The following is a 24169-nucleotide window of genomic DNA, read 5'->3' on the forward strand; positions in this document are numbered from 1 at the left end:
GAAATGATCATGGGAAATCTGAATAAACATACAACACCATTTCTCACTGTATCTTATTAAACATTTACTTCTAGATCCCTGGAAGAAGCTGTAAGTTCAAACAAGTGGTTTTGTTATCACTTTTGGATTTTATCGTGTTTAAGAGAGAATGTGTGCTAAAAGTATGATAACCCATGTCACTTTATTGCTACAGTTTAAGTCATTTGAGTTAGCTAATGAGTTCTGCATCATCTAAGACACACAAATCAAGAAAGAACTCAATTTAAAGCAGTTATTGCAGAAGTGTACTGTATGAAGCCCTGGCTGAGCTTCTGTTGAAGTGTTTTCCTTATAGACAAAGCACCACACGACTCTGCACAGAAGGTAACTGAATGCCTGGTTGGACATGAGGATGAAGACACTGTCTCTACTTGGTACAATCTGGGGCTCACAGGCAACTTGTTTCAGACACAGTGAATGAAAGCTCTCAAATAAGCAATTTTATTCCTATCCATGATTGCAGACATTTACAAAACCATAACATCTGAGTTCACCTTAAAAAATAACTTATATAAAGCAGTGATGTACACAGCACAAAATAGTTGGGGAAGGGCAGGAGCAACCTTTAATAATTAAAATGTAAACGTGAAAAAAAGGATGGCATAAAAGTCCCTACTTACTTCTACTTAAGATGTCATGTGATAATATCTTACAATGTCCTGTGGGTCAATGCACGTATGCGTATATGTGCATACAGATCTGCATATACGATGCATTCTTTTCCCACACATACACACAGATAATCATCGCAGTTCAGTTGGGGGCAATGCTAATGTGCCGCTCCGTACAGTTGCTTGAATCACATTTGGACCCGCTTTCTTCTCAAAATAGGGGAGAGAGCAGGAACTAAAAGGTGGTCTGGTTGTCTGAGATTCCTTTGTCTAACTGTACACGACGAGTAGTTTTCTTCCATAGTAGTTCTGTGATGGGCTGACTCACGATGGTTTTCATGAGAGACGCGGCAACGGATCACACACTCATGGTCATGCTGGGGGAGTACTACAGGGACAGAGAGTCCAGTGTTAGCAGGGACGTCAGCATGGTTCTCCTGATACAGAGGCAAGTGGTGGATGCTAGGTTCTATGAACAATTAAGCACACACCTTTAACTTCAGGAAAATAAGGAACTGTAACAAGCCAGTTTATATGGCTTTACTTATTTTAAAATTTGAAATTATTTCCTCTACAAAGCCTGATTCTTTCCAGGACCTAGATGATTATCCAGTCCTCAGACTCTCCTTCCAAGCCAGATGAGGGTTCTGAAGACAGTTGTAACAATCTGGACAACTTTAGTTCAAGGATGGATCACAGTGAAGAGTGTGAGGCCTAGCTTTTGCTATATATAGCCCAGTGAGTGGGGGACTTCCCTGAACTCTCCTTCAGTTTTCTCCCCTATGACAGCCTTTCTGACGATATCAAGCACTTTGGGGAGTATTCAATATAAAATCCTTCAACTGTATACTTGATTCGACACACAGAAAGTGCTCAGTGAACAGTTATGTAAGGAGCCATGAGCAACTGTCAGCTCTGCTGACTCTGAGAACACCAGATGCTCCAATGTGTTAACACTGAAGCCTCATACACACACAGACATGCACTCACATGCACACGTGGGAACACACACATACTCACACACACACACACACTCACACACATACGGCCAGGACTCCAGCATCAATGCAGTATACAAAACTGAGCATAAAAGTATGATGAGATTGACAAGTGACTTGGCTGAGGCCACCACTGAGCACAGCACAGCTCTTGACCATCTCAACAGAGACTGCACCTCTCAGGATGAGACATGGGTAAAGTCCAAAGGATAGGCTCCACACTGAAGAATCCAATAAGAGACCTGTGGCTATAAAGTTGGTAGAAAGGAGAATGTGGAGGAATCCCAGCAAGCTGGGCTGGACTATATACAGCACGGCAGGATGTTCAAGTGAACGGCAGTGGGAAGAGCTCCCCAGGTGGGTGAGCAACATGTGCAGGGCTCAGCTGGCAGTCCTCTAGAGTAAATGTAGAGAGCCACAGGAGGAGGTGAGGCTTGGGAAGGGTGGCTGGGCCACAGGGGTGCTGTTCAGTCTTTAACACTGGCTACATCAAGGAGAATTTATTTAGCCTTGAGTTCTGTTTTAGTAGAAGGAAGAAGCTAAGTTAGTTAAGTAGCTTAACTGACTCCTATGTTGGATAGTAGGGAACACTGAGCAATAAGAACGGGCAGAGGGAAATGATGTAATTGCATTATAATCTCAGTGAAAAAAAAGTGCATTCAACTCAGAAAAAAAGGGGGGCAGGATGAAAAAAAGCAAGTCAAAACAAAACCACTGCCCCCACTGTATATAAGGAATTCCCTGTGCTGAAATGTGCACACCCAACTCCATGGAAACGTGACACACAAGGTTTCACATCACCAGTGACTTCAGCCTGGGACTAAATATCAGTCACACGGTATACATATACATGGATCCATATATTTATATAGTTACATATAAAGTATAGAACACAGTGATATTCAGAGACAAGGACAAGCAATAAGGAAAGATGAGGGTGCACCTCTACAGCAAAATGGGCACAGAGAAGTTTAAGGCTTGCTTCCCACAGTCCTGTAGCTGATGTAAAGAGCAGTACTATCTTCATGTGGTCCAGCAGAACCTGTGCTGATGGACATTCTAATCCGTCCTGGCCGCATCACAGGTCCCACTCACATGTGGCTTCTAAGCTTTTGAAATGTAGCTACCGAAAAGTTCAGAAGTAAAAATTCCCATGTGTTTAGCATGAATAGGTCACCTGCATTGTTTCAAAATAAAGGCTTTGCAGAGTGGTGCTGTGTCAATGACTGAAACCTGGAGGTAGGATGGCTCCCTGCAGGGGAGGGGATGCGGGGGTGGGGGTGGGGGTGGGGAATGCTTCCGGAAATCTTTGGGTAAAACTCCAGACAACCTTCCACTGAATATGTAGCCTGGGCAATCTGGATTTTGGGTGTTCTACAGTCCTTTCTTCCTAAGTATCATTGCAGCCCACTCATGTATCACATGACATTAGAGAACGTTATAGATATTTTTCATTCTAATATATGTCATCTAATGATGCTGATGTTCACATGCTCTGTGGTCAAGTGTTTATTAGCTGCTATAAGCCCTTTACAGGAGTCCTTGTTAAAATGTGGTATGTAAAATGTCTTGAGAAATCTTACAGAAAAGAAAAACACTGTGGATATATCAGGAAGTTAGAAGAAGTCACTTTGCCCATAAAAGAAACTGAGAGAAAGCTATTAGGTGTCGAGAAAGCGAGGGTCAGGCATCAGCTCCAGGAAATCAAACTCAGAGCTCACTAGAACCTAGTAAGGAGTAACCGCTGAGTAGCACACACAACTGCGGAGCGACAGGATGCACTCCTGCCCGGGCATCCCCAGGAATGTGTCACAAGTTCCTGTAAGGCTATGGACTGCTCACTGCCAGTTTCCATTACTGAGACAGTTTTAAGAAAACGCCTCTAAAAGGAATTATAAAATTCTAGGAAAGCTCCCAAGTACAAGCAGAAGCAACATTCCCATGGATCCCTTCTTCAGGGCACTGAGGATGTGGCTCACATTTCCCAGAAAGAAAGGAGATGTGAGTGCTGAACTGGCCACCAGGTGAGTGTGAGAGACACTCTTCCTGGTGTATGGTGTGGACTCACGTCAGTGTCTGTGCTGTGCTGTTGCATCGATACACAATGACACACTGTAAACTTTATACCACAATGCTGTGATGTCAGGTCTTACTGTCGGCAACTATTCAGCCAGCCTGGCTCTCCTAGGAGGGTAAAATGGCCCTGTAGATATTGACAGCACTCTCGTTTGGTTTAATGGGGAAAAAGTAGAACCAAAGATGTTATTTTAAATATATACCTATTTTGTCTGTTTTTTAAAGTATACTTTGAGATAGCAGGTCCTAGTATGAACTTGTAGAGTCTTTTCCTTCTATCACCTAGCTAATATTCTACAGTGTCCGTTAAACATAGTCACTAAGTCTGCTTGAAGGATACTTTAGATCACAACACTTTCTAAGTCTCAGTTTCTATAAATATTCTGTTTTCTTAATGAGAAATAAGGAGTAGTTATGTTCCTCTGAATATAACATGAAATAACTTAATGCTTATGTGACCACTTAAAGTTGGGCTTCCATGGTTTCCCAACAATAGCAGCAATGGATAGGACAGGCAAGGTGGCATGCCACTATTGCAACTGTGGTACTAATAGCACATCTGCTGATCTGGTTATAGACTAAGGCCATAGGAAAGCATTCTTCCAAATCAATCCAACTGCTTTCTTTTGTTTGAGCTATTTCTGTATCTGCACCACCTAAAATAAGTATTTACAGCATGTGAACACTAGGGGGCAGCTTTGATTCTTGACAGGAGTCTTGTTTTGTTCTTTTTTTTTTTTTTTTTTTTTTGGTTTTTCGAGACAGGGTGTTCTTTTGGCCCTGTCAATTATGTTCGCAGTGCTAGCTTTGTGGATTTTGGCATGTTGGTCTTGATGTAATTAAGTCAAGTAGCATGTCGAGAGAGAATGGGTTACTATCTAGTATACAGCAAGCACTGAACAGTTGTTTCCTCTTTCTCTGGCCTTTGGTTTAACCTCTAGGGAGAGAATGGCAGCCTCCAAGGGCAGACTGCTAAGCACACAAGCGTCCAGTTCTGTGCCTTAAACTCCAGACTCTGGACTATCAAGCTGGTATTTTTGAGTTCACTAAATAGTTCCTCATTTTCTCAGTTACAGTACAAATAAAGTCACTGGAGATAGCTCATTCTACCTTGTCCTTAAACCCGTGCTTGTAAGCACAGAATCTTTTTCTCTATTGTCCTCTCTCCGTTCACTGCTTTAAAATAAATAAACAAAAAAGTGTGGTGGCATTTATATACAGGCAACACGAAGTGTACTCAATGGACTCCACAACAGAACACATGGAACTGGCAGGGAGAAGTGGGGGAGGGGGACAGGAAAGATTTGGAGGGGAAGGATTGAAGGGACAGATGTGAGCAAACATATTGTATGACATCCTTATACAATAAAAACTGTGGTAATATAAAGCAAGCCCCAGATAACAAAGACACCAGCTGCAGTAGGTGAACTCTCCTTACTGGACAGACCAGAGGATCAAGTAGTCATTAGGACTGAGCACTTCTTTCTAGACTGCCACACCCACTGTGCTCAGTCTCTAACCATCAACTAGGAAGGGGACGCAGTGTCTCTGGCTGCTATCAGCTCTTTTCCCTTTTGTGAACTCTCCTTCTGGGGCAAGAGAGGGAAGGAGGAGCTTCAGAGAGCCTGGTTTTCAACTCCACCCTGTAGTTTTACTTGGCACTGAAGCTCCTCTGAGTTCAGGGCAGCCAGGCTAGGCCAGGCTGATTTTGACAGACTTCCAACAACTTATGAGACGGTTCTAAACATACGCCAGCTATCTTTTATCACATATGTATGTGAAATACATTTTTATGTTAATGACTATAGAATAAAAACCACTCAACTCAACGTTCAAGGGGCCCATCATGACCAGCATTTGAACAGATTCTGTCAGAGTGAGACACTCAGTGCTGGCTTTTTGTGTCTTTTATGTCACTTAACACACTGTCCTCTGGTTTGGTCAGAGTTGTTCAACAGAGTGGCATTCTATTACATAAGGCTCTATTTTTAATCCACAGTTTATTTCACCCCTTTGCTGTCAACAGTGTATTACAGAATGCATACATGTTAGTCCAACAGATGATCTGCCCCTGTGAACATCTGTTAGCAGAACTGTACTCCTGACTGACATACATGCTATGCTCTTCACTCTGGACTGCTTTGCTTCTTAATCTAAAACTGCATACAGCACAGTAAGTGAGCTGAATTGACTTGCATACACTTCATTAAATTACATTATGTTACTGCGGGAAGAATTAAACAAAAGGAGATAAATGTGTTTTATTAGATAAAGTGAACATTAAAAATGACTGGTTTGTCCTCGTTTCAGAGAAAATAGAGACCATGGTCCTAAAATAATGCCTCTTGTAATCTCACATGTGGCTGAAACTGTAAGCTGTCTCCTGATTTTTCCTGCTTACTCACTGATGGCTAGGCTATCTCATGTAATTTTATCTACCTTCTTTGTCCTACTAATCATATAAAGCAGAAAAAAAAAACTTTTTATAGCCTACATTCAGGGGCAGCCTCATTTCTAGTGGAGACTATACGTTGAGACCAAGAAGCAAAGGAATCCACAGAACATCAAACTCTGGACTCCATGTTGGGCATCACTCTGCACTAAAGTCGACTGCTGTTAGCCATTGATGTCAACCTCCAGACCTGGCAGCTCTGGCAAAGGCTGAGTCAGACAGCATGGTGGCAAGCATGTGTACCTTTTGTCCTGACAGATCCATGGGTCATGCACTGATAAAGCTCACTTGGGCTCTGCAACATTTGTTTTATAATCCAGCTCAGTGGTCCCAGCACAGAGCAGCCCCCGAAACTCCTAACTAGCCCTTTTCATCACCCTGCCCCAGCCTGACTCCCAAAAATTCTGAGTTCATTGGGTTTGGAAGGAGCTCTAGGAAACTTAAAAGAAATCCTTGAATGTTTCTGGAGTGAAGTAAGAGTTAAATGTTACTGCATTACGTAGTAACTCTTTGTGAGGGGCAGCATCTTGCCTCTGTAGTCCTCCTAGTGTCTATATACTGCCCTGGCACATATAAATGGTTATAAGCTGTTTGCCAAATAAACAAACTTTATAATATCACATTTTGTTCTGTATACATCTATGGAGATAACTTATAACCCTAAAACTTTAAAAATGCCACAAGTTTTAAGCTCAGGCTGACAAGACCACCATTGTGACCCTCACTTCATCAAAGCCAAAACACATGTAGATTATTGCCAGTCTTACTATGGCAAAATCAAGGACAGATCTGACTTTGGAGTGACCTACACATTTTGCTAGAAGGTAGGTATTTCACACTACAGAGGTACTCAGCTTTCCATCTGATTCATGACAATGAATGTCTTCTACAAGGAAATCCGTAGTATAGGTTGGGTAACTGCACATAAATCAAAAGGCCCCTAAGATTCCTTTTTTCATAAAATTGCATCTGAAGATTCTTTTGGCTTTTAGAAGATCAACATGCTGAACACGTTATACACAGTGATAATGGAGGTCTGAACATTTCTTCTGGTAGGAGAGCTCTAGATTACCTGTGCACAGCAACATGGTCACGGAGATACTTACACTCTCACTCTGAAAAGGATTTAAGAAATTTCCCCCCATTTCACCGTCATCCCTTGGAGTGCCCGGCTGGTTACTCAGGCTCATATTATTGGGAGAATTCTGTAAATGAGGTTCAGAAAAGAAGTCATTGTTGAAGATTTTCATTTCCCTCCTGCATTGTAGTGTTTCAAACATCGAATGTACAGCAGTGGCGATGGCGGCAGCAGCACCACCACCAGCACCATCTAAGGACAAAATGTGATGCTAACTGGCTTCTTCCTCGAATTCTAGGTCACACTATGCGCTGGAACAAGTGTTAACACTTTTGCAAATCAAAGTTTGAAAACAAGCGACCCCTCTGAACAATCGATGGTAACTGTTTTCTTCCTCCCAGAGTCAATGTTTATTCAATCCTTCACTCTCAGCTTATAGACTTTCAAGAACTGTAGAGAGTTAAAAATAAAGAAGTTTCCCAGCAGGAGGCTGATGAGGAGAGCCTGCTCATGGATAAGGCATGGTGGAGTTTAACTCCCTTAGTATTTTACTAATCAAACTTTGAAAGGTCATTGCTTTAATAGATATTTCCCTTTAATTCTCTGTGCACATTAGAGATAACACAACTTCAATTATTTTTGTGTGAGTCGTAAGGAAGAAAAGAAGGTCATCAAGAAAGAGACACCTTAGGACTGGAAAACTGTGCTTTCAGAAAAGAATGGGGGACCAGCAGACTGCAGTAGATGCATCTTACCATTAGTTTAACAGGGCAGTTCCTATGCAGTTTCTCCAAGACAGAGCAGCTGCTCTTAGCAATCCACATAGAGTCAGCAGGGCCTTTGTAAAACCCTTCTTAAATCTGCTTGCCTTATCACTACGTGTACTTTAAACTATGCATGATAGCCATGCCAATATGAAATTCAGAATGACATATAAGTCATGTTTATACAGCCCTGCAATGGAGACTCAAAGAAGTATTTCAAGTTATAATTAATTGAGTTTAAAAACATTCAGGTCAAAACACTTATTTTTGAATGGAGGAAAGATTTTTAGATTATTTTGCTCTGAACCATATGGCTTATATTTTGGTTTGGAATTAAAAAAAAATACTTAGACCATTTTGATGTACTACAGCATTACTCACCTTGGAAATACTGTCCATATCTCCTGAGCCTGGCAAAGTGTGAAAAGACACCGTCATTAGGTGAGAGCATGTATAAGGAAATTACTGAAGGGGAGTGAGTTGCCTCCAACAGCCCAAGCCCAGCAGCTGCTTCCCATCACCTGAATCCTAACAGCAGGAGCAGAGGAAGAGCTACAGACCCCTGGGAGACCATTAGAGAGACCATCTACATAAGGCCATGGCATAATTAAAACATTTAAATGTTCATATAATACATACAGATATATATCTTTTAATGAAAATGATGTTGTAAATCTGATACAATTTAAGACAGACATTTCTAGGTGTACTTAACAATATTCTAAACCAAATATCAAAAACTATTTCATTAATATGAAAAAATAGATAGCACTCCACAATAGAAACCAAACATATCTTTAAGATATGCTACATTTTAATTTTGATTCTTGAGAAACATGGGCAATGGAATTATACACTGAATAATAATCCTAACTTTGTCATAATACCAGTTTTATTTTGAACTATTTTATTCTTAACAATTTCAATCTTAGTGCACTACGGAAATAGTGTGAACTATTGTAACCTTAGTGTAAAATGCTGTAACAACCTTTACTGAACAGCATAATTACCATGAAGGGTTAGCATGACTTACTTGTGAGTAAAAAGGTCCAACATTGTCACACCCAACGCACACATGGCACACTGTTACGTGTTAATAATTACAATAATGTTCACTGCAGAGAGTAACAAACTAGCTGCCAACCATTATGAAACTCTTCTGGATGTTTCACTCTAGCAATAATGTGACCAAAGCCTTCTAACTAGGACCAAACATTCTCTTCTTTCACTAATTCTCCAACTTGACAGATTGAGAGTAACATGTTTGCAATACACTAAAAAACCAAATTCTGTAATAGTGCTGTCCAATTGAACATTACAGGAAGACGGCTATGTTTCTCTGAGATGTTCATTATAGTAGCCAGTAAAATTATGTGTGCCTGCTGTATACAGGGATGTGTCAGTGTGCCTGGGGACTTGAATGCTAAATTCTAACTTTAAATTAAATAGCTATATGTGCCTATTGGCTACTAAATATGGAAAGTATATACTGATGAGAGACACGTCCTCCTATTCTCCTGGTACAGAGTCTTCATGTAAAAATAAGTAAATGAAGCCAAACTCTGAAGTCCAGGAAAAATAAATATAGGTCCTTAAGAGCACAAAAGCTATCAATGTATTGCCAATCATTTCTGAAATGAGTAATGCAGACTTTCAGAGACCGGAGGGCATGCTGCTGACCTCGAGTATGGGAAGGAAATCCCAGGGGAGCAGAACTGCACGAGCACAGCTTGGGCAACAGACGTGAAGGGCTCTTTCACAGCCTCGGCCCACTTGACAAGCTTTCAGACTAGCAAATGAGCACAAGCACATTGGTTTTATGCCCTCTACCCACCATGTGCTAGGAGACCTAGGCAGTTTGTTTTACTTTTCTCTACATCTGATCATTGTAAATATTTTGTTCACCTTACACATATATGGCTCCATACGTTAACAAGGCACTGTACGTGAAACATGCTGTTAACTGCTGGTATACCTGAGCTTGGCTCTATCCTGAAGGCAGGTGCAGATCATGGTCTCATAAGAGAATTTGTAGTATTATCAAAGCTAGCTACTAACTTTATTTTAAAATGAGGCAAACATTAAAATACACAACAAAACTAAGAAATTATCGTAAGAGCTGATTTCTCTGATATTATGCTCACAGTCTGGAGCTAAAAGCTCCTGTGGGAAGGGCAGAGAGGCCCTCTGCTCTAGGCAGCTCTGCACACGCTGAGTGGAGAACAGAACTCCTTTGGCCACAAGACACTTAACACTGTCTTAGGTTAGTATTGATACTCATGGGGCAAAACTCCACAGAACAACTCACACACTCCTGATTCAAATGTTCTCCAGTTCTCTTAATCAATACCCTATGGATTACACCTCCATTCTAATGACATGGAAGAGCTCTGCAGACCATAATACCCATGGACTAAAATTAACATTTTATTTTTAATTTATTCTATCCATCTAACATAAAAGCCGAGCCTTACCTAAAGAGCCGTTCATGTGATGGGACTCCATTCCTCCTAATCCACCCATAGGACCATCTGATCCAGGGCCCATTGGAAACTGTTTTTAAAAATGAAGAAGTAATTGTGACCACATGGAAAATGACTTTAACATTATTAACATTACAGATTGTCCTGGCTTATCTCCAGGTTTGGAGACTCCAGGATACATTTGCAGGCTGTGGTTTCTTTAACCATCTTCCCTGTCTCTCTCTCATCTCTGTTCTGGATGTTAAGGTCTTTTCAGTCCACTTTTTTCTCTCAAGGGAAGAAATATGGAAAGCTATACTGAGAAGAAGATCAGCGTTCTCTGCTTGAGAGAAACTTCCTCTCATTTTCCTGGTTCAGTTCTTGAGAAGCTGCAGATGCTACTGGCCTATTATAAAGAACATCCGTGTTGAACCATGATGGCTGTATCCACTCTTCCTTAGAAAGGAATACACCACTGTTTGAATGGGCACAGGGAGCGGTCTCATTTTGCAGGGCAAACACATCTACCTTCTGAGAGCTGACTATCACTAACTCTCCACAGTCACATGTGCCATTTCAGCTCAGTGCAGGTACTCTACAGCAGCTCTCATCACACCCAAAGCATGGGGATGGCCTCTTCTCATGCTGGGTAGAGCTGTGATGGAGGTTCCAGGTCAGTGCCCTTTCCTTCCCCATGACTCCTCTAGAATGATTCTATGCCCAATCCAAAGGTAGGTGAGTGATCTCAGACTTGAGTAAGCACCTACCGAAGTCAGCATTTTCTTTTACTGTTCCCAAGCTGAAGTCCTAGTCCATCACATATGGACTGCAGTACTGACTGCAGTGTGGTGATGGTTAAGAAGCACACTAGCCTTCAGCACCAGAACAGATTAACCAAGACAGGAAGGGAGGGGTAAGAGAAGGAGCTGGGAAAGAGAGGGAAAAGAGGAAGGAAAGAAGACAGGCAGGCAGGCTGGGTAGCTACTTAGGGGGAAAATCGATTCAGACAAGGCTGAATGCCACCAGCTCTGTGCAGACATGGCTGTCTTCTACTCCTGTGAGGAACGGCTTCGGAGGAGCACAAGGTTGCTGATTATGACTAAGTGTCTACACAGACACATACAGGTAGGAAAGATGGCCAGCTAGCAAAGGCACTTTCCACCAAACCTGAAAATCTGAATTCAATCCCCAGGATTCCCAAAGTAGATGGAGAGAACAAGTTGTTACAAGTGGTTTCTGTTAACTTCCATATGTATCCCATAGCACACTTACCAGTAGGAACACACACACACACTCACACACACTCACTCACTCACACTAACTTGGGATACATACACACCACCAATGAGTGAGAAGCTGACGGAGTGGACTATTTTCACTCAGTTTTTTAGAGTGAGGCTGAGGAGTTAGATCTGTGAGCCCAACAGCCGTGAATGTGCTAGGTCCTACTGTTTTCTGTCTCTGCAACTATAAAAGGAGTTTAATATTTTAAAAGACACTAAGACTAGAGGAATGTAAGTTTTAATTACTGTACTGGCTGGTTTTGTATGTCAATTTGACAGAGGCTGGAGTTATCACAGAGAAAGGAGCTTCAGTTGAGGAAATGCCTCCATGAGATCCAGCTGTGGGGCATTTTCTCAATTAGTGATCAAGGAGGAAAGGCCCCTTGTGGGTAGTGCCATCCCTGGGTTGGTAGTCTGGATTCTATAAGAGAGCAGGCTGAGCAAGTCAGGGGAAGCAAGCCAGTAAGTAACACCCCTCCATGGCTTCTGCATCAGCTCCTGCTTCCTGACCTGCTTGAGTTCCAGTCCTGACTTCCTTTAGTGATGAACAGCAGTGTGGAAATGTAAGCTGAATAAACCCTTTCCTCCCCAACTTGCTTCTTGGTCATGATGTCTGTGCAGGAATAGAAACTCTGACTAAGACAATTACCTTAACACAAAAATGTCTTTGCTGGCTCTTTTCAGTTTTATCTATCCTGTGTATTATTTACATATAAGCATAATAACATTTATATTTATTTGGATCATTACTATATTGTAGTTCAAATACATTTAAAACTTATATTTACATTAGGTCTGTTAGGCCCAGGAGGTACTGCATTCATTAAAGTATACATGTTGTCTCCAGAATTAGTTGAATCTGAAACAAAACATGACATAATTAATATCTCCACAAAAGCCATAACAAAATAATAACAAAAGGTGATCCTAGCATACATAGAAACTGACAGCTAGCTACACACCTGACATCATCATTACTAATGGAAACCAATACCTGGCAGTCATTTCTGACCCAGACTTTAGTGTTCTAAAGTCATAAATTACAAATGAGATGTATAAATATTTCAGTAATTTAAGTCAATTGAATATTACTTTAAAAAACAAACACTGTATTTTCTTTCATAAAACATGGATTGATTTTTACTCCATAAACAATAACATATATACATATCAGACAATTTTAAAACTTCAAATTTATTAGCTTTCAAATTTCCAGAATTTTCTTAGATTTCCTATAGAAAAGAAAATTAAATTTTAGGATAAAGCTGGTAGAATATACTGACTTAATTTCAAAAGTGAGATTACAGCAAGACTAGAAAGACAAAGTGTCTTGCTTAAAGTCAAAGCCAGATTCCCCTACTATGTCTTTCTCTCCTTTTAGAGATACTCTTGTTCTATGGCTTTGGCTAGCCTGAACCTCACTTGGTAGTCCAGGCTGGCCCTGAGTTCACAGTAATCCTCCTGTCTCAGTCTCCCGAGTTACAGACATGAATGGCAACACGTGAATTTCAACAACTTTTTGATAGCCTTTTTTAGTCCTTTTTTACATTGAAGAAGTATTAGTTATGAACCACAGTTTTCTATTTTCTTACAACTATAAAGTTTACTTAGCTGTGTAACAATAGATCTTTATTTTGAAAATGAAGTGTTTGAAAAAAAATGTATTGATTGAGAGGGTAAAATAATACGCTTCCCCATAGCAGTGACCATAGATAGAGATATCTAATTGTCTCTGCCCCTTTTGCGTCTCATTAGATATTAACTGGCTTAACTTCAGTATGTGTTGCTTAGACTGAGTGAGACATTATTCACTGATCATTTATTAACAGTGATCTACGAATCTCAGTGCTAGATTTAACTTTTGAGACAGGGTCCAACTATGTCTACCTAGCTATCCTGGAACTCACTGTGTGGACCCAGATAGCCTCGAATTCATAAAGATGCACCTGCCTCTGCCTCCCAAGCGCTGGGATTAAAGGTGTGTGCCAGTGTGCTCAGCTAGATATTACTTCTAGAGTAGAATGCATCCTAACAGACTATGCAGCCCCTCACGCTGACTTGGTTTTGAATACAAAGTGAGGTCACACCTATTTCTGTGGCTCTAACTTGTTCTTTCTTGCCCATTACCTGCCTTGCACACCTTCCCATTTTTATTGCTGCTGAGCATCTTCTCACCCACTGTCACCTACTGAAAATTACCAACACCCATGACAAGTGCTATTTCTTTTCTTTCTCTTTTTAAAAATCTATTTGTTTTTTTTTTTAAATGAGTGCTCTGTCTGCAAGTACACCTGCAGGCCAGAAGAGGGCATCAGATCCCTTTACAGATGCTCTTAATTCAGTTACCACGTGGGTGCTGGGAATTGAACTCAGGACCTCTGGAAGAGCAGCCATTGCTCTTAAGCACTGAGCCATCTCTCCAGCCCCTCAAATGCTATTTCTAGTATGAGTTTTCTTTCCCCTGAGCATGTATCTGAGTATACATGCTCTCCAGCCAAGGAAATGCAGCTTGCTTGCATCAGTTAATGCTCTGCTAGTCTTGTCTTCTGTTCACAACTGGTCATCAAGAGTCCATAGGAAAGAAAGGAACTGTGTCTTACTTAGCTGTGTGCCTCAGACAACAAATTAGATTTAATCTGTCTAAAGAGTTCTATCATATTTTAGAAAATTTTAGATTTCTTTTTAAATATATGAAAATTTTAAATGGATTTTATCCTTACTTTTGGTGAAGAAAAAATGGATTTCAAATTTAAATATTTAAGAAATGAATTTATCACTTTAAGACTAATTAAACATGTAATTTCATTCAAAAGATAGGAAATCATCAAAGGAGTAAGGACGGTTTTCTAGGAAATGCCTGGTTCCTTTGGATTCATGGGCGAGCTTTACAATAAAGTGTATCTTAGGGCAGAGGACCAGCTCATCATTAAAGGATGAGTCTAAACAAGTATGCAAACAAAGCTGGCAAGATGGAAAGGGGATCAGGTTACTCATCACCGGCTATGCTCAGTGTGGCTTGAAGCTAGGCTCTAGTCTGTAGAGACACAAACACCAAGACCACGCTAACTTCATAAATCACACATTAACATCCCCAAATCAGAGTGAAATGCAGGGGAGGAGATCAGCCATGCCATTTCGTCTCGGATGGATTCTGCTTCATTTTCAATGTGGACAGTTTGAAGTTAGAGATGATAACATGTTTATGGGAAGAGAGAAACCAGTAAGGTCAAGGTAACATTTTGTATTACTAAATTTGGCTTTAAATAAAAAATATAAAACAGGAAATTATTTACTTGCATTATTAACAAAAGACTTTTAAACTTCTGTATATCTTAGAGTTAAATCTAAATATTTAAGAACATTTGACATTACAGTGGGTCATACTAAAATTATTCTCAACTATAAACATTTCTTACCTGTTTTAAAACCAAGAAACACTGAAAGCCTTAATTTATTAGAAATTTAATAATTTCACTAATGCTAGGATAGGAATGAAAGGTGGTTTAACTGTGTATCAGTTAACTGTATAGCAAAGCTGTAGGGAACAACTCTCATAGAGGCAAGGGGGAGGGGAGGGTGGATGTGGGCTGTGGGGTTGATGGAGGGGTAACTGGAAGTGGGATATCATTTGAGATGTAAACAAATGGAATGATTAGTTTAAAAAAAAAGGGAGGGGAAAGAACTAGATAGCTTCCTACTTGCCTCCTCACCCCCCACACCCCGTATTATTTTTAATCATGTGGAGACAATGAAAATTCCCAAGTTTATTCAAAAACAATTTCTATACTCTGGTTTTACCCTAGGAGTCAAATGTCCATGTAGCTAGTTTGAATTACAGTACCTGCTGGACTAGGCATGATGGGTGTTCCTGGTGGTCCTCCACCTCCTGGAGGACCCTAAATAATTACAGTAAAAATAAAGCATTTCATTAAACAACATAAGACAGAAAAAGGTTATACTTATCTCTATAATAAGCCAAATTTAAAAACAAAGCAACTATATTTCCTCTGTAATTTATTTTCTTGATGCACAATCATCTCAATTTATGCAAAACATAATTTAGCTTAACTATGTTGAGACTGTTTTGACAAGTTTCCAAAAACAATGAGCCTGTAACACTGGTTTGTTATTCATGACTTAATCACATCACCTGTAATGAGGTTAAGGAGAAAGTACTTAATAGGGCCTTTACAAATCAACAAACTACAAATAATATCCTTGTACTTTGTTATCATATTCTTACATTTTGTGTCACTGGAACTTACTAAAGCTAGCAAGGCATTCATTCACACAGAGTGTGAAGAGATGCCCATTTAGACATTATCAACCCGCTGCTGCTGTTTCTGTTCTCTCAGCTTTGGGTCAACATGGTACAGCATCACTTCAGTGGGAAATGGGACACGCTCCTCACCCTAACCAAAGCCGGAGGGGAGGCTGCAGCTCCATAGCCAAGTGCATAGGCAGGCACTGGCAGAGCTGCACTGGCAGAGCTGCACTGGCAGAGCTGTGGGAATTCTGACAACTGCGGGCACAGTTTAGGTAACGAGTTTTAGAATCCATCCCTTCCCTCTCTCCCTCCATACCTCCCTTCTTCCTTTTCTGTTGTTTCATACAAATGGTAGCAAAAATTGGACTATGGCTTGGGTAGCTTAGGGGAACCCTGAGCACTAAGAGCACAGGCTCAGAGTGGCACGCACTTTTATCTACGGTAATAAAGTAGTATTTCTGCAGGGTAAACGGCTCACTAACTTTCTTCTGTGCATTCCTATTTACAGCACTCTCGCTGCACATCACCTCTGGAAATTACCCTTGGAAAGGCTTCCTACTTTATCATTGCATCTTGGCATCTGTTAATATTTTTTGTAAAATAACTTTTCCCTTATGCTATCCTTCAGATGTAACAAGGAACTTAAAAGGGGTGATGGCCAAAGGGTCATTGTGACTTTAAAAGAGGAGGTCCAAAACCTGGCTTCAGGTTTACATGAATTATTGAGAAAAGTTAACATGTATAGATGGTAACAAGGAAATAGTTTTGTTTTGTTTTTTTCAATCTCTAGGAATAGAAAAAAAAAAACCTAAAAGATCCTTCCAAATTATTTCTTTATTCTCCAGTCTAATCCACTTTGTTGTTGGGATAGCTTTTTATGTTTTCTTAGCCTTCATGTGTGGTGAGTGGAGCTGGGGAGGAGTGTGTGCACTATGCTTGTGGAGAACTGCGATCAAGCGGATCACTGTAATACTGGGAATGGCTCTCTTGATGATTGGATAGAGTATTGTAGTAGCTTCCAGAAACATATGCCAAAGTAAAGCAGAGAACTGAAGGCAATTCCAGCCAGACTGGTAACTGTTTCCTTAATGAACATCAACATATGTATTGTGGTTGGCATATGCAACAACTCAAGATGTTCACTTCTTGGTCAATACACAGGGCTCTTCTTAACATCTGGGCACCAATTTCACTGCTCAAATAAAATGTAACATCAATTCTTCTGAGCAAACAAACCCAAATGTACTTACTACGTAATTCCCAGGAGACGCTGAGGAGTAGGGTATCTGGAACATGAGCAGGACAGAGACAAATATTTTGATTCATGTGACCACATGAGATTGAATAAAATGAATTGACTTCTCTTTATCACATTAAAAATGAATCAAAAAGTATAATAAAACACAAAGGAAGTTGTATATGTGTAAGTGCCAAAAAAAAATCCAAGCCACTATAATATTATATTGAATGCACAAGAAAATGTAGATTTCACTCAAGAGGAATTCAAAACGATAGCTTCAAATTATATTGGCTTAGGTCAGTTGTTTCCACTGGGTGATACTAATGAGATATTCTATAAATAGAAAGATTATATACTCATACAGCTAAAGCCAGGGAATCTCAGATTAGTATCCTGTGCAGGTGAAACTTACTGCTACTTTCACACAGTACATGTGAATTCTTACATTCTTCACTTAGTTAATATTGATGCAATAAATTCAAAGGAATTTGATGTCCAAAGACTGAGAATTTATGAGGATCAAGTCCAAACAAGAGGCTCTTTTCTGGATATGAGATGGTTTTAATCCCTAACACTCTGATGACACAAGTGAAGAATTAAAAATGTACCCTAAAATAAACCCCTAAGTGTAGGTGTCATAGGTATGTATAGTTAGACATTTCCTTTTCAACAAGCCCGCTAGCTCACTGGCATGATGCAGCCCATATGCTTTATTCTAAGAACAGACAATGATGTGTCTCCCTGGAATGAGCTAGTCAAGGCCAGAGTAAGATCTGAGTGGTGAAGGGAGCCGTGTACTCTGAATAGTCCCCTACCTTGCCATACCACCACACTAGTGTAAAGTCATAAATAAGGAAGTATATAAACGGTAATTCCCTTTAAAGTATTTGATGATTTTTTGGAACTATGACTTTAGTGTCCTTGCTTTCTGCAAGCACAAACCACATGTCACCAGAGCCTCTACTTGACTGTGGGGTTGAGTCCAACACACCACAGTGCTACTGTAGGCCCAGTCAGTAGTCGGGAAGGGGCTTACTTCCCCTGAGTACCAAGGTCTCTCACAGCATTGACCTTGAACTTAATTTGCTAAATACTTTACTTTGGTTTTATGTGCCTCTTTCAGTTCATGATCTACCCAAACTCTTTAATTCCATTGTGTTTAAATGCAAACATTTGCCAGTGTGCGGGGCTAACACCCTGTCAGTTCCTAGGATGAATGTCTTCTCCCTGTGTCTTCAAGAATGGCCAGTGTTTTCCTTCTCTGATTTGTTTAACACCTTTCTTACAAAGTTAAAGTTGCAAGACACAATCTAATCATCTTTTAGCTCTTTGTTACTCCCAATATATTACATTCCTGAACTTTTTTCACTATTTCTCTTCCCTTTTTGAGAGTTCAGAATCTTTGTACTAAGATTTGGACAATTCCTTTGCCTGACATCTTTCTTGCTATTCATGCTTTAAAACTTATCCTGTATTCATGTCAGATTATTTTTCATTACACTTCTGGTTCTTAGTTAATTATTTCTTTGTTAGTTTATAACAAAACTCCCTCTGCATTCTCCTATAGCCTGCAGTTTATTCACCTCTAAAGTCTCTTAGATCCATTCTTCTAACGATTAGGAAACTGGTTCCTATTTCTTTGACACCCCCTCCCCGCCCACCCCCCACCCCCCCGGCCGCCGCCATAGTTGCCTTCTGTTTTACAACAAGATTTCCTAGAGGAAGGTGAGGAACAAGGCTGGTAAGATCACAAGTACAACCGCACTGCAGCACGCGACTGCTCTGCACTGACATCGTCACATCTTCTGGTTCAGCCTTTGCAGAAGTCCTGATGTGCCAGAGATGTGCACAGGAACCTTGTCGGTCGTTTTTAGAGATGAGGAAGAAGAACTCTTGGGCTGTATTTACCTACTTCTTTGGTATAACTGTTCTCATTTGTCAGATTTCACGTCACCAAATGGTTCTTGGGTTTTCTGACTCTAAATCAGCATTTGGGCTCCTATCCCTGGCACATAGCTGAGCCTGTACTTTTTGAGAGTTGTTAGAAGGATCTAATAGTATAATACAAAAACATACATTACATCAAAAGACAGAAATACCATGGGAGTGTAGTGGTAAATCTGGGTACACAGGAAGAAGGTGTAGATGAGGGAAGATAAGGCAAGCCAAAGGAAGGAAAGGGAATGAGAGAGTGCACAGTATAATCGGGGAATGCTATGGATTTCTAAAAAAAAATATTTTTTTATGGCTGTTACACTGTAAGACTTACAGACTGCGTAATTAATGATAAGACCACGTGATTGGACCAGGAATGACTATGCTATAGGAAATAAGAGGTTTTATGGTGTTTGGATGCATGCTTCAGTAATGTGACTCTATGGGAACTAGGCAAAATGAATCAAGTAGACCAGTGCAAAATCTCAGCTAAGACCTGGCAAAGGGAGTTGTCAACCTCAATAAGCAGGATTGGAGAACTGAGAGCTGTTTCACGTTCACTGGCAAATGGTGTCATAACCCCAGTTCCAGAGGGTCCTATTAGTGCTTTTGAATTCCATGGGCTCCTGTGGTGCTCTTACATACACTCAGGCAAGCATGAGCATGAGCGCACACAATGCTATATATACATTTATTTTATTATATAAGTATTATATAAATACATATATAATAAATATTTTAAAACATGTTAAAGTAAGACCCAGATAATAAGTAAGATCACAGAGCTAGAGGGCCAGAATCATTTAACTACAAAGAGCTGATAAGAAAATTAAGGGTCAAATATGTTGCATGACTAAGCTAGAAAGGAATTCTGCACCGTAGTACTCACGATTGTAGTGGTTTGAATAAAGGCTAAAGCGGTAACTTCTCCTTTTAAGATGACTGGTGTCATTCTAGTTTCTCAAGAAGGAACGGATTCAATGACCCTGTAAGTACTGATGGTGAGGACGGCATCATGCATTATGCCAGTAGAAAGCAGGAACCAGGTTTTAGGTTTTTTTTTTTTAATTAAAAAAGCTTGTACTGTATTTTCCTTATGGTCAATCACTTATTTTCCTTAAAAAGGTTTCCTCCTCCTTCCCCTGTCAAATCAGTAAGCTGATAATATAACGCTGTGCAAACGATGCGGTGTCGTGACAAGTCCTTGTTCTATAACCCCTTTCATACTTTCCAGTTAACGGCACTTCCCTTATTTTGACTTGACTTGGGTTGTGTGGGCCCAGGAGGAGGCACAAACTACTGTAGTATGCTCACTATTTCTACCTTTACTTTTGAAAATCCAACTGAAATTTTGAAAAGGTGACATAAAACACACATTTGCGTAATGAAATTTACAAATACATAATTTCAAAAATAAGACTCACTTTTTTCTCAAAGAATATAAACAAAACTGCTTTTGGAGCAACTACTTTAAATGCGTAAGATAGCAGACTGTGGAGCTCTCCAGAGGAGCAGGCTTTTCACTGCTAAACGTTACAAAGTGCAAAATAGGTATACTCACTGAATTCGCATTTGTTGGGTTTGGCCAAGGTCTACCACCACCTGGACCCCTACAAAACGATATGACAGATTAATTCGACCTGAGCCTCAGTGGCTCCACAGCAGACAGTACTGTTTGTAACATAGTTACCATGTACCATGAGAGTTAAGCTCAGATATCACTCTAGTCATCTTTGTGGGTTTTCCTTGAATGCAAAAATAGTATTACTCCAGAAAACAGTTTCATGTAAAGTTAGTTTAATATTGTTTATTTTTATAAACAAAATGGAAGCCACCTATACTAGACTATATATGCTCCTAAATAATCTTTAGCAGTTTTAGAGCAAAAGGGATCAAATACAGTTAAAAATAACTCAATCAGTATGGGCTACCTGTGTATCACTCAAATGAAACCATTTGTAAAATATCTACATAAATGACACTCTTAAATACAAATAAGCAATACGTAAACTTGTGTCCTTCTATGAAATAGTCTTATATGGAAATGTATCCTCTAGTGCTCATGGTGACTTAGTCCTGGGAAGCACTGAGTCTGGCATTAGTCTCACTGCCAATACCACTCTCATATGTGGCTCCACTGAGTTACTAAGCCATGGGTACCATCATCTGCCAGAGAAGGATGGAGGATTCAAATGGGCATGCTCTATATTATAGCTCTATAAATTTGTTATTATAATATATAGTATATGATATATAATATATAAACTTAGATTATAGCTTATCAATGTTATTGATTTAAAATTCATAATTTCATAATTTTAGTTGAAGATAATAGAGGAAGTCTTAAAATGAAAGGAGATATTCTATGCCAATATATTGCTTTATTTTAGAATCAAGAGAATGTTTTATATTTTATACTATATAAACAAAATTAATGCCCAATTAAATCAAATTCATATACCTGGGCCGTGGTGTTAAGCACATTTGAATAAATATTGTCTTATGAAAAGTAGACTATTTTCAACTTCCCTTATTTTATTAGGTTACTGAAAATTCTCTTTAGAGTCACTAATCACTAAGGCAGTGTAATATTCCATTTTAAAAACATCCTTTGTTTGGACTTCCCTTCAGCCTCCACTGAGGGGTTCTGCCAGCACCTGACTTAGACAGATGCAGATACTCACAGTCAACCATTGGGCTGAGCCTGGGCATCCAAATGGAAGAGTTAGGGGAAGGACTGAAGGAGCTGAAGGGGATTGCAGCTCCATAGGAAGACCAACAATACCAATTAACTTGACCTCTCAGAACTCCCAGGGACTAAGCCACCAAACAAAGAATACACAAGGGCCAGTCCATGGTTCCTGCTACATATGTAGCATAGTACTGCCTCATCTAGCATCAGTGGGAGGGGAGGCCCTTGGTCCTGTGGAGGTTTGATGACCTAGAGAAGGGGAATGCTAGAATGGTGACATGGGAGTGGATGGGTCGGTGGAGGAGCAAAGGGAAGGGTTGGAATGGGGTGAGAGGTTATGGAGGGGGAACTCAGGAAGGCGATAACATCTGAAATGTAAACATTGCATATGGAGCAGAGGATGGCCTAGTCGGTCATCAACGGAAGGAGAGGCCCTTGGTCTTGCTAAGATCATATGCCCCAGTACAGGGGAATGTCAGGGCCAGGCAGCAAGAGTGGTTGGGTTGGGGAGCAGGGCGGGGGAAGGGTATAGAGGACTTTCGGGATAGCATTTGAAATGTAAATGAAGAAAATATCTAATTGAAAAATGAAAAAAAAAAGTACCTTGAATCTAGGTATCTTAAATCTAAAGTAATAAACATTAAATAAAAACAATGTCCAAGTTACTTATATCAGTAACGTTTGCTTGGAATCCTTACAACTACCTTAGTTTGAGCTTGGTATTCCCTGGGAGTGTAAATAGAGGGAAAGGGTTTAAATCCCTCCTTAGGCTCTATTCCAAATGCTCCAAGTGGAATCTCTCCTGAGGTGATACTGATGATAAGGACAAAGGTGTGACAGGTTTATAATTGATTACTGAACACTTCTGAAAGATGATTTACATATAGGATTCAGTGTCCAGATAGACATAAAATGATGGAAAACAGGATGCACGTTTATCAAGTAAGACATCTGAGTAGGGAGGTGTAGTCACATAGTGTGTCTGATGCAAAATAAAATATAATGAAGAAACTGGGAAATAATTGTCTTAAGACATTCTAGAAAATATTCAAACCATAGAAAAGTTTAGTGCTATGACGATATATAGTTAGTGATCTCACAACTTTAAATACGACCAATTAAGGCTGCATGAGTCAGGCTCACAACATGGCTCAGCAGGTAAAGAAAGGTGCTTGCTGCCGAGCCTCCCTCCTGGCTCAAGCTCCACTCCCCAGGACCCACCTCTGACCTTCACTTACATTCTGTAGCATGTTCATCAAAATCAATGCATTTAAAAAAAAAACTTATGAATAAGATATATAAAATATTTAATTTAAAATATGTCTAAAAGGGCTGGAGAAATGGCTTATCAGTTAAGAACACTAGCTGCTCTTCCAGAGGTCCTGAGTTCAATTCCCAGCAACCACATGGTGGCTCACAACCATCTATAATGGGATCTGATGCCCTTTTTGTAAAGACAGCAACAGTGTATTCATATGTAGAAAATAAATAAATCTTTAAGTCAGAATTTTAATTTAATTAAATAACATAAATTATTTCTTTAAAAAGAAAAAAAATTGCTAGGTGCAATGGTGCCCATCCATCCAAGGTCCCAGCACTTGGAAGGCAGAGGCAGGTGGATCTCTGTAAGTCTGGGCCTAGCCTCATCTATAAGGTGAGTTCCAGGACAGCCAGGGCTCCACAGAGAAATCCTTTCTCTAAAAAAAGAAAAAGAAAAAAAAAAAAAAAGGAGAATTAAATAACATCAGTTCACTGCTATATTTCTTATAAAGAACATCATTTCAACTGCTTATATTAATCTAGTTCCAGAATGCTGCATTTCATATTAAATTTCATATCATAGGAATTACATATGAACTCATATAAATGCACTAAAATAAATAAATGCACAGAGAGTGCTAAAATCAAACGCCTCGTGGTTTTGAAGAACAACTAAGTAAGCGAGTAATCTCCACTTGCTGTGAAGCCAGTCGGCCCATCAAGCGGCTAACGCAGCGTCTCACAGACAGTATTTGAATCAAAGTCGGGCAGATGAGCCTTGTTTAAAAGCAAAGAGAAAAGGAAATGTAAAGGATTCTTGGGATCCGTGATAAGTGTCTATTTTGATGGACCATAGGAGTCATGACTATCAAGAAGACAATTCTCTTATGAAACTCACTCACTTAAATCAGTCCCTCTGGACCCTCGCAGCTACGGGGCAGGCTAGAGCATAGCACGCACTCCTTGGGAGCCCCGGCTGCCAAGCACTGGCTGTTGCACTGTGATTATATTG

General features: G+C 40.0%; 1 protein-coding gene across 12 annotated transcripts in view; it reads right to left on the reverse strand.

The window, feature by feature from the left end:
• Window positions 1-581: 581 nt before the first annotated feature.
• Window positions 582-24169, reverse strand: part of Ssbp2 (single stranded DNA binding protein 2) — a 236712-nt gene continuing 213124 nt past the window's right edge. For all 12 annotated transcript variants that reach the window (XM_029468161.2, XM_029468160.2, XM_021180034.2 and 9 more), the window contains 8 exons: window positions 20767-20815; window positions 17281-17316; window positions 15605-15659; window positions 12552-12622; window positions 10493-10571; window positions 8400-8428; window positions 7283-7381; window positions 582-1038 (listed from right to left, as the gene is read on the reverse strand). In XM_029468161.2, coding sequence (XP_029324021.1) covers window positions 1009-1038; window positions 7283-7381; window positions 8400-8428; window positions 10493-10571; window positions 12552-12622; window positions 15605-15659; window positions 17281-17316; window positions 20767-20815 — 448 coding nt within the window. In that variant the 3' untranslated portion in view covers window positions 582-1008. The remainder of the gene's footprint in view (window positions 1039-7282; window positions 7382-8399; window positions 8429-10492; window positions 10572-12551; window positions 12623-15604; window positions 15660-17280; window positions 17317-20766; window positions 20816-24169) is intronic.

This window comes from Mus caroli, unplaced genomic scaffold (assembly GCF_978045245.1).
Source record: "Mus caroli unplaced genomic scaffold, Mus_caroli_1 scaffold_15, whole genome shotgun sequence".
In the NCBI taxonomy this organism is placed as follows: Eukaryota; Metazoa; Chordata; class Mammalia; order Rodentia; family Muridae; genus Mus; species Mus caroli.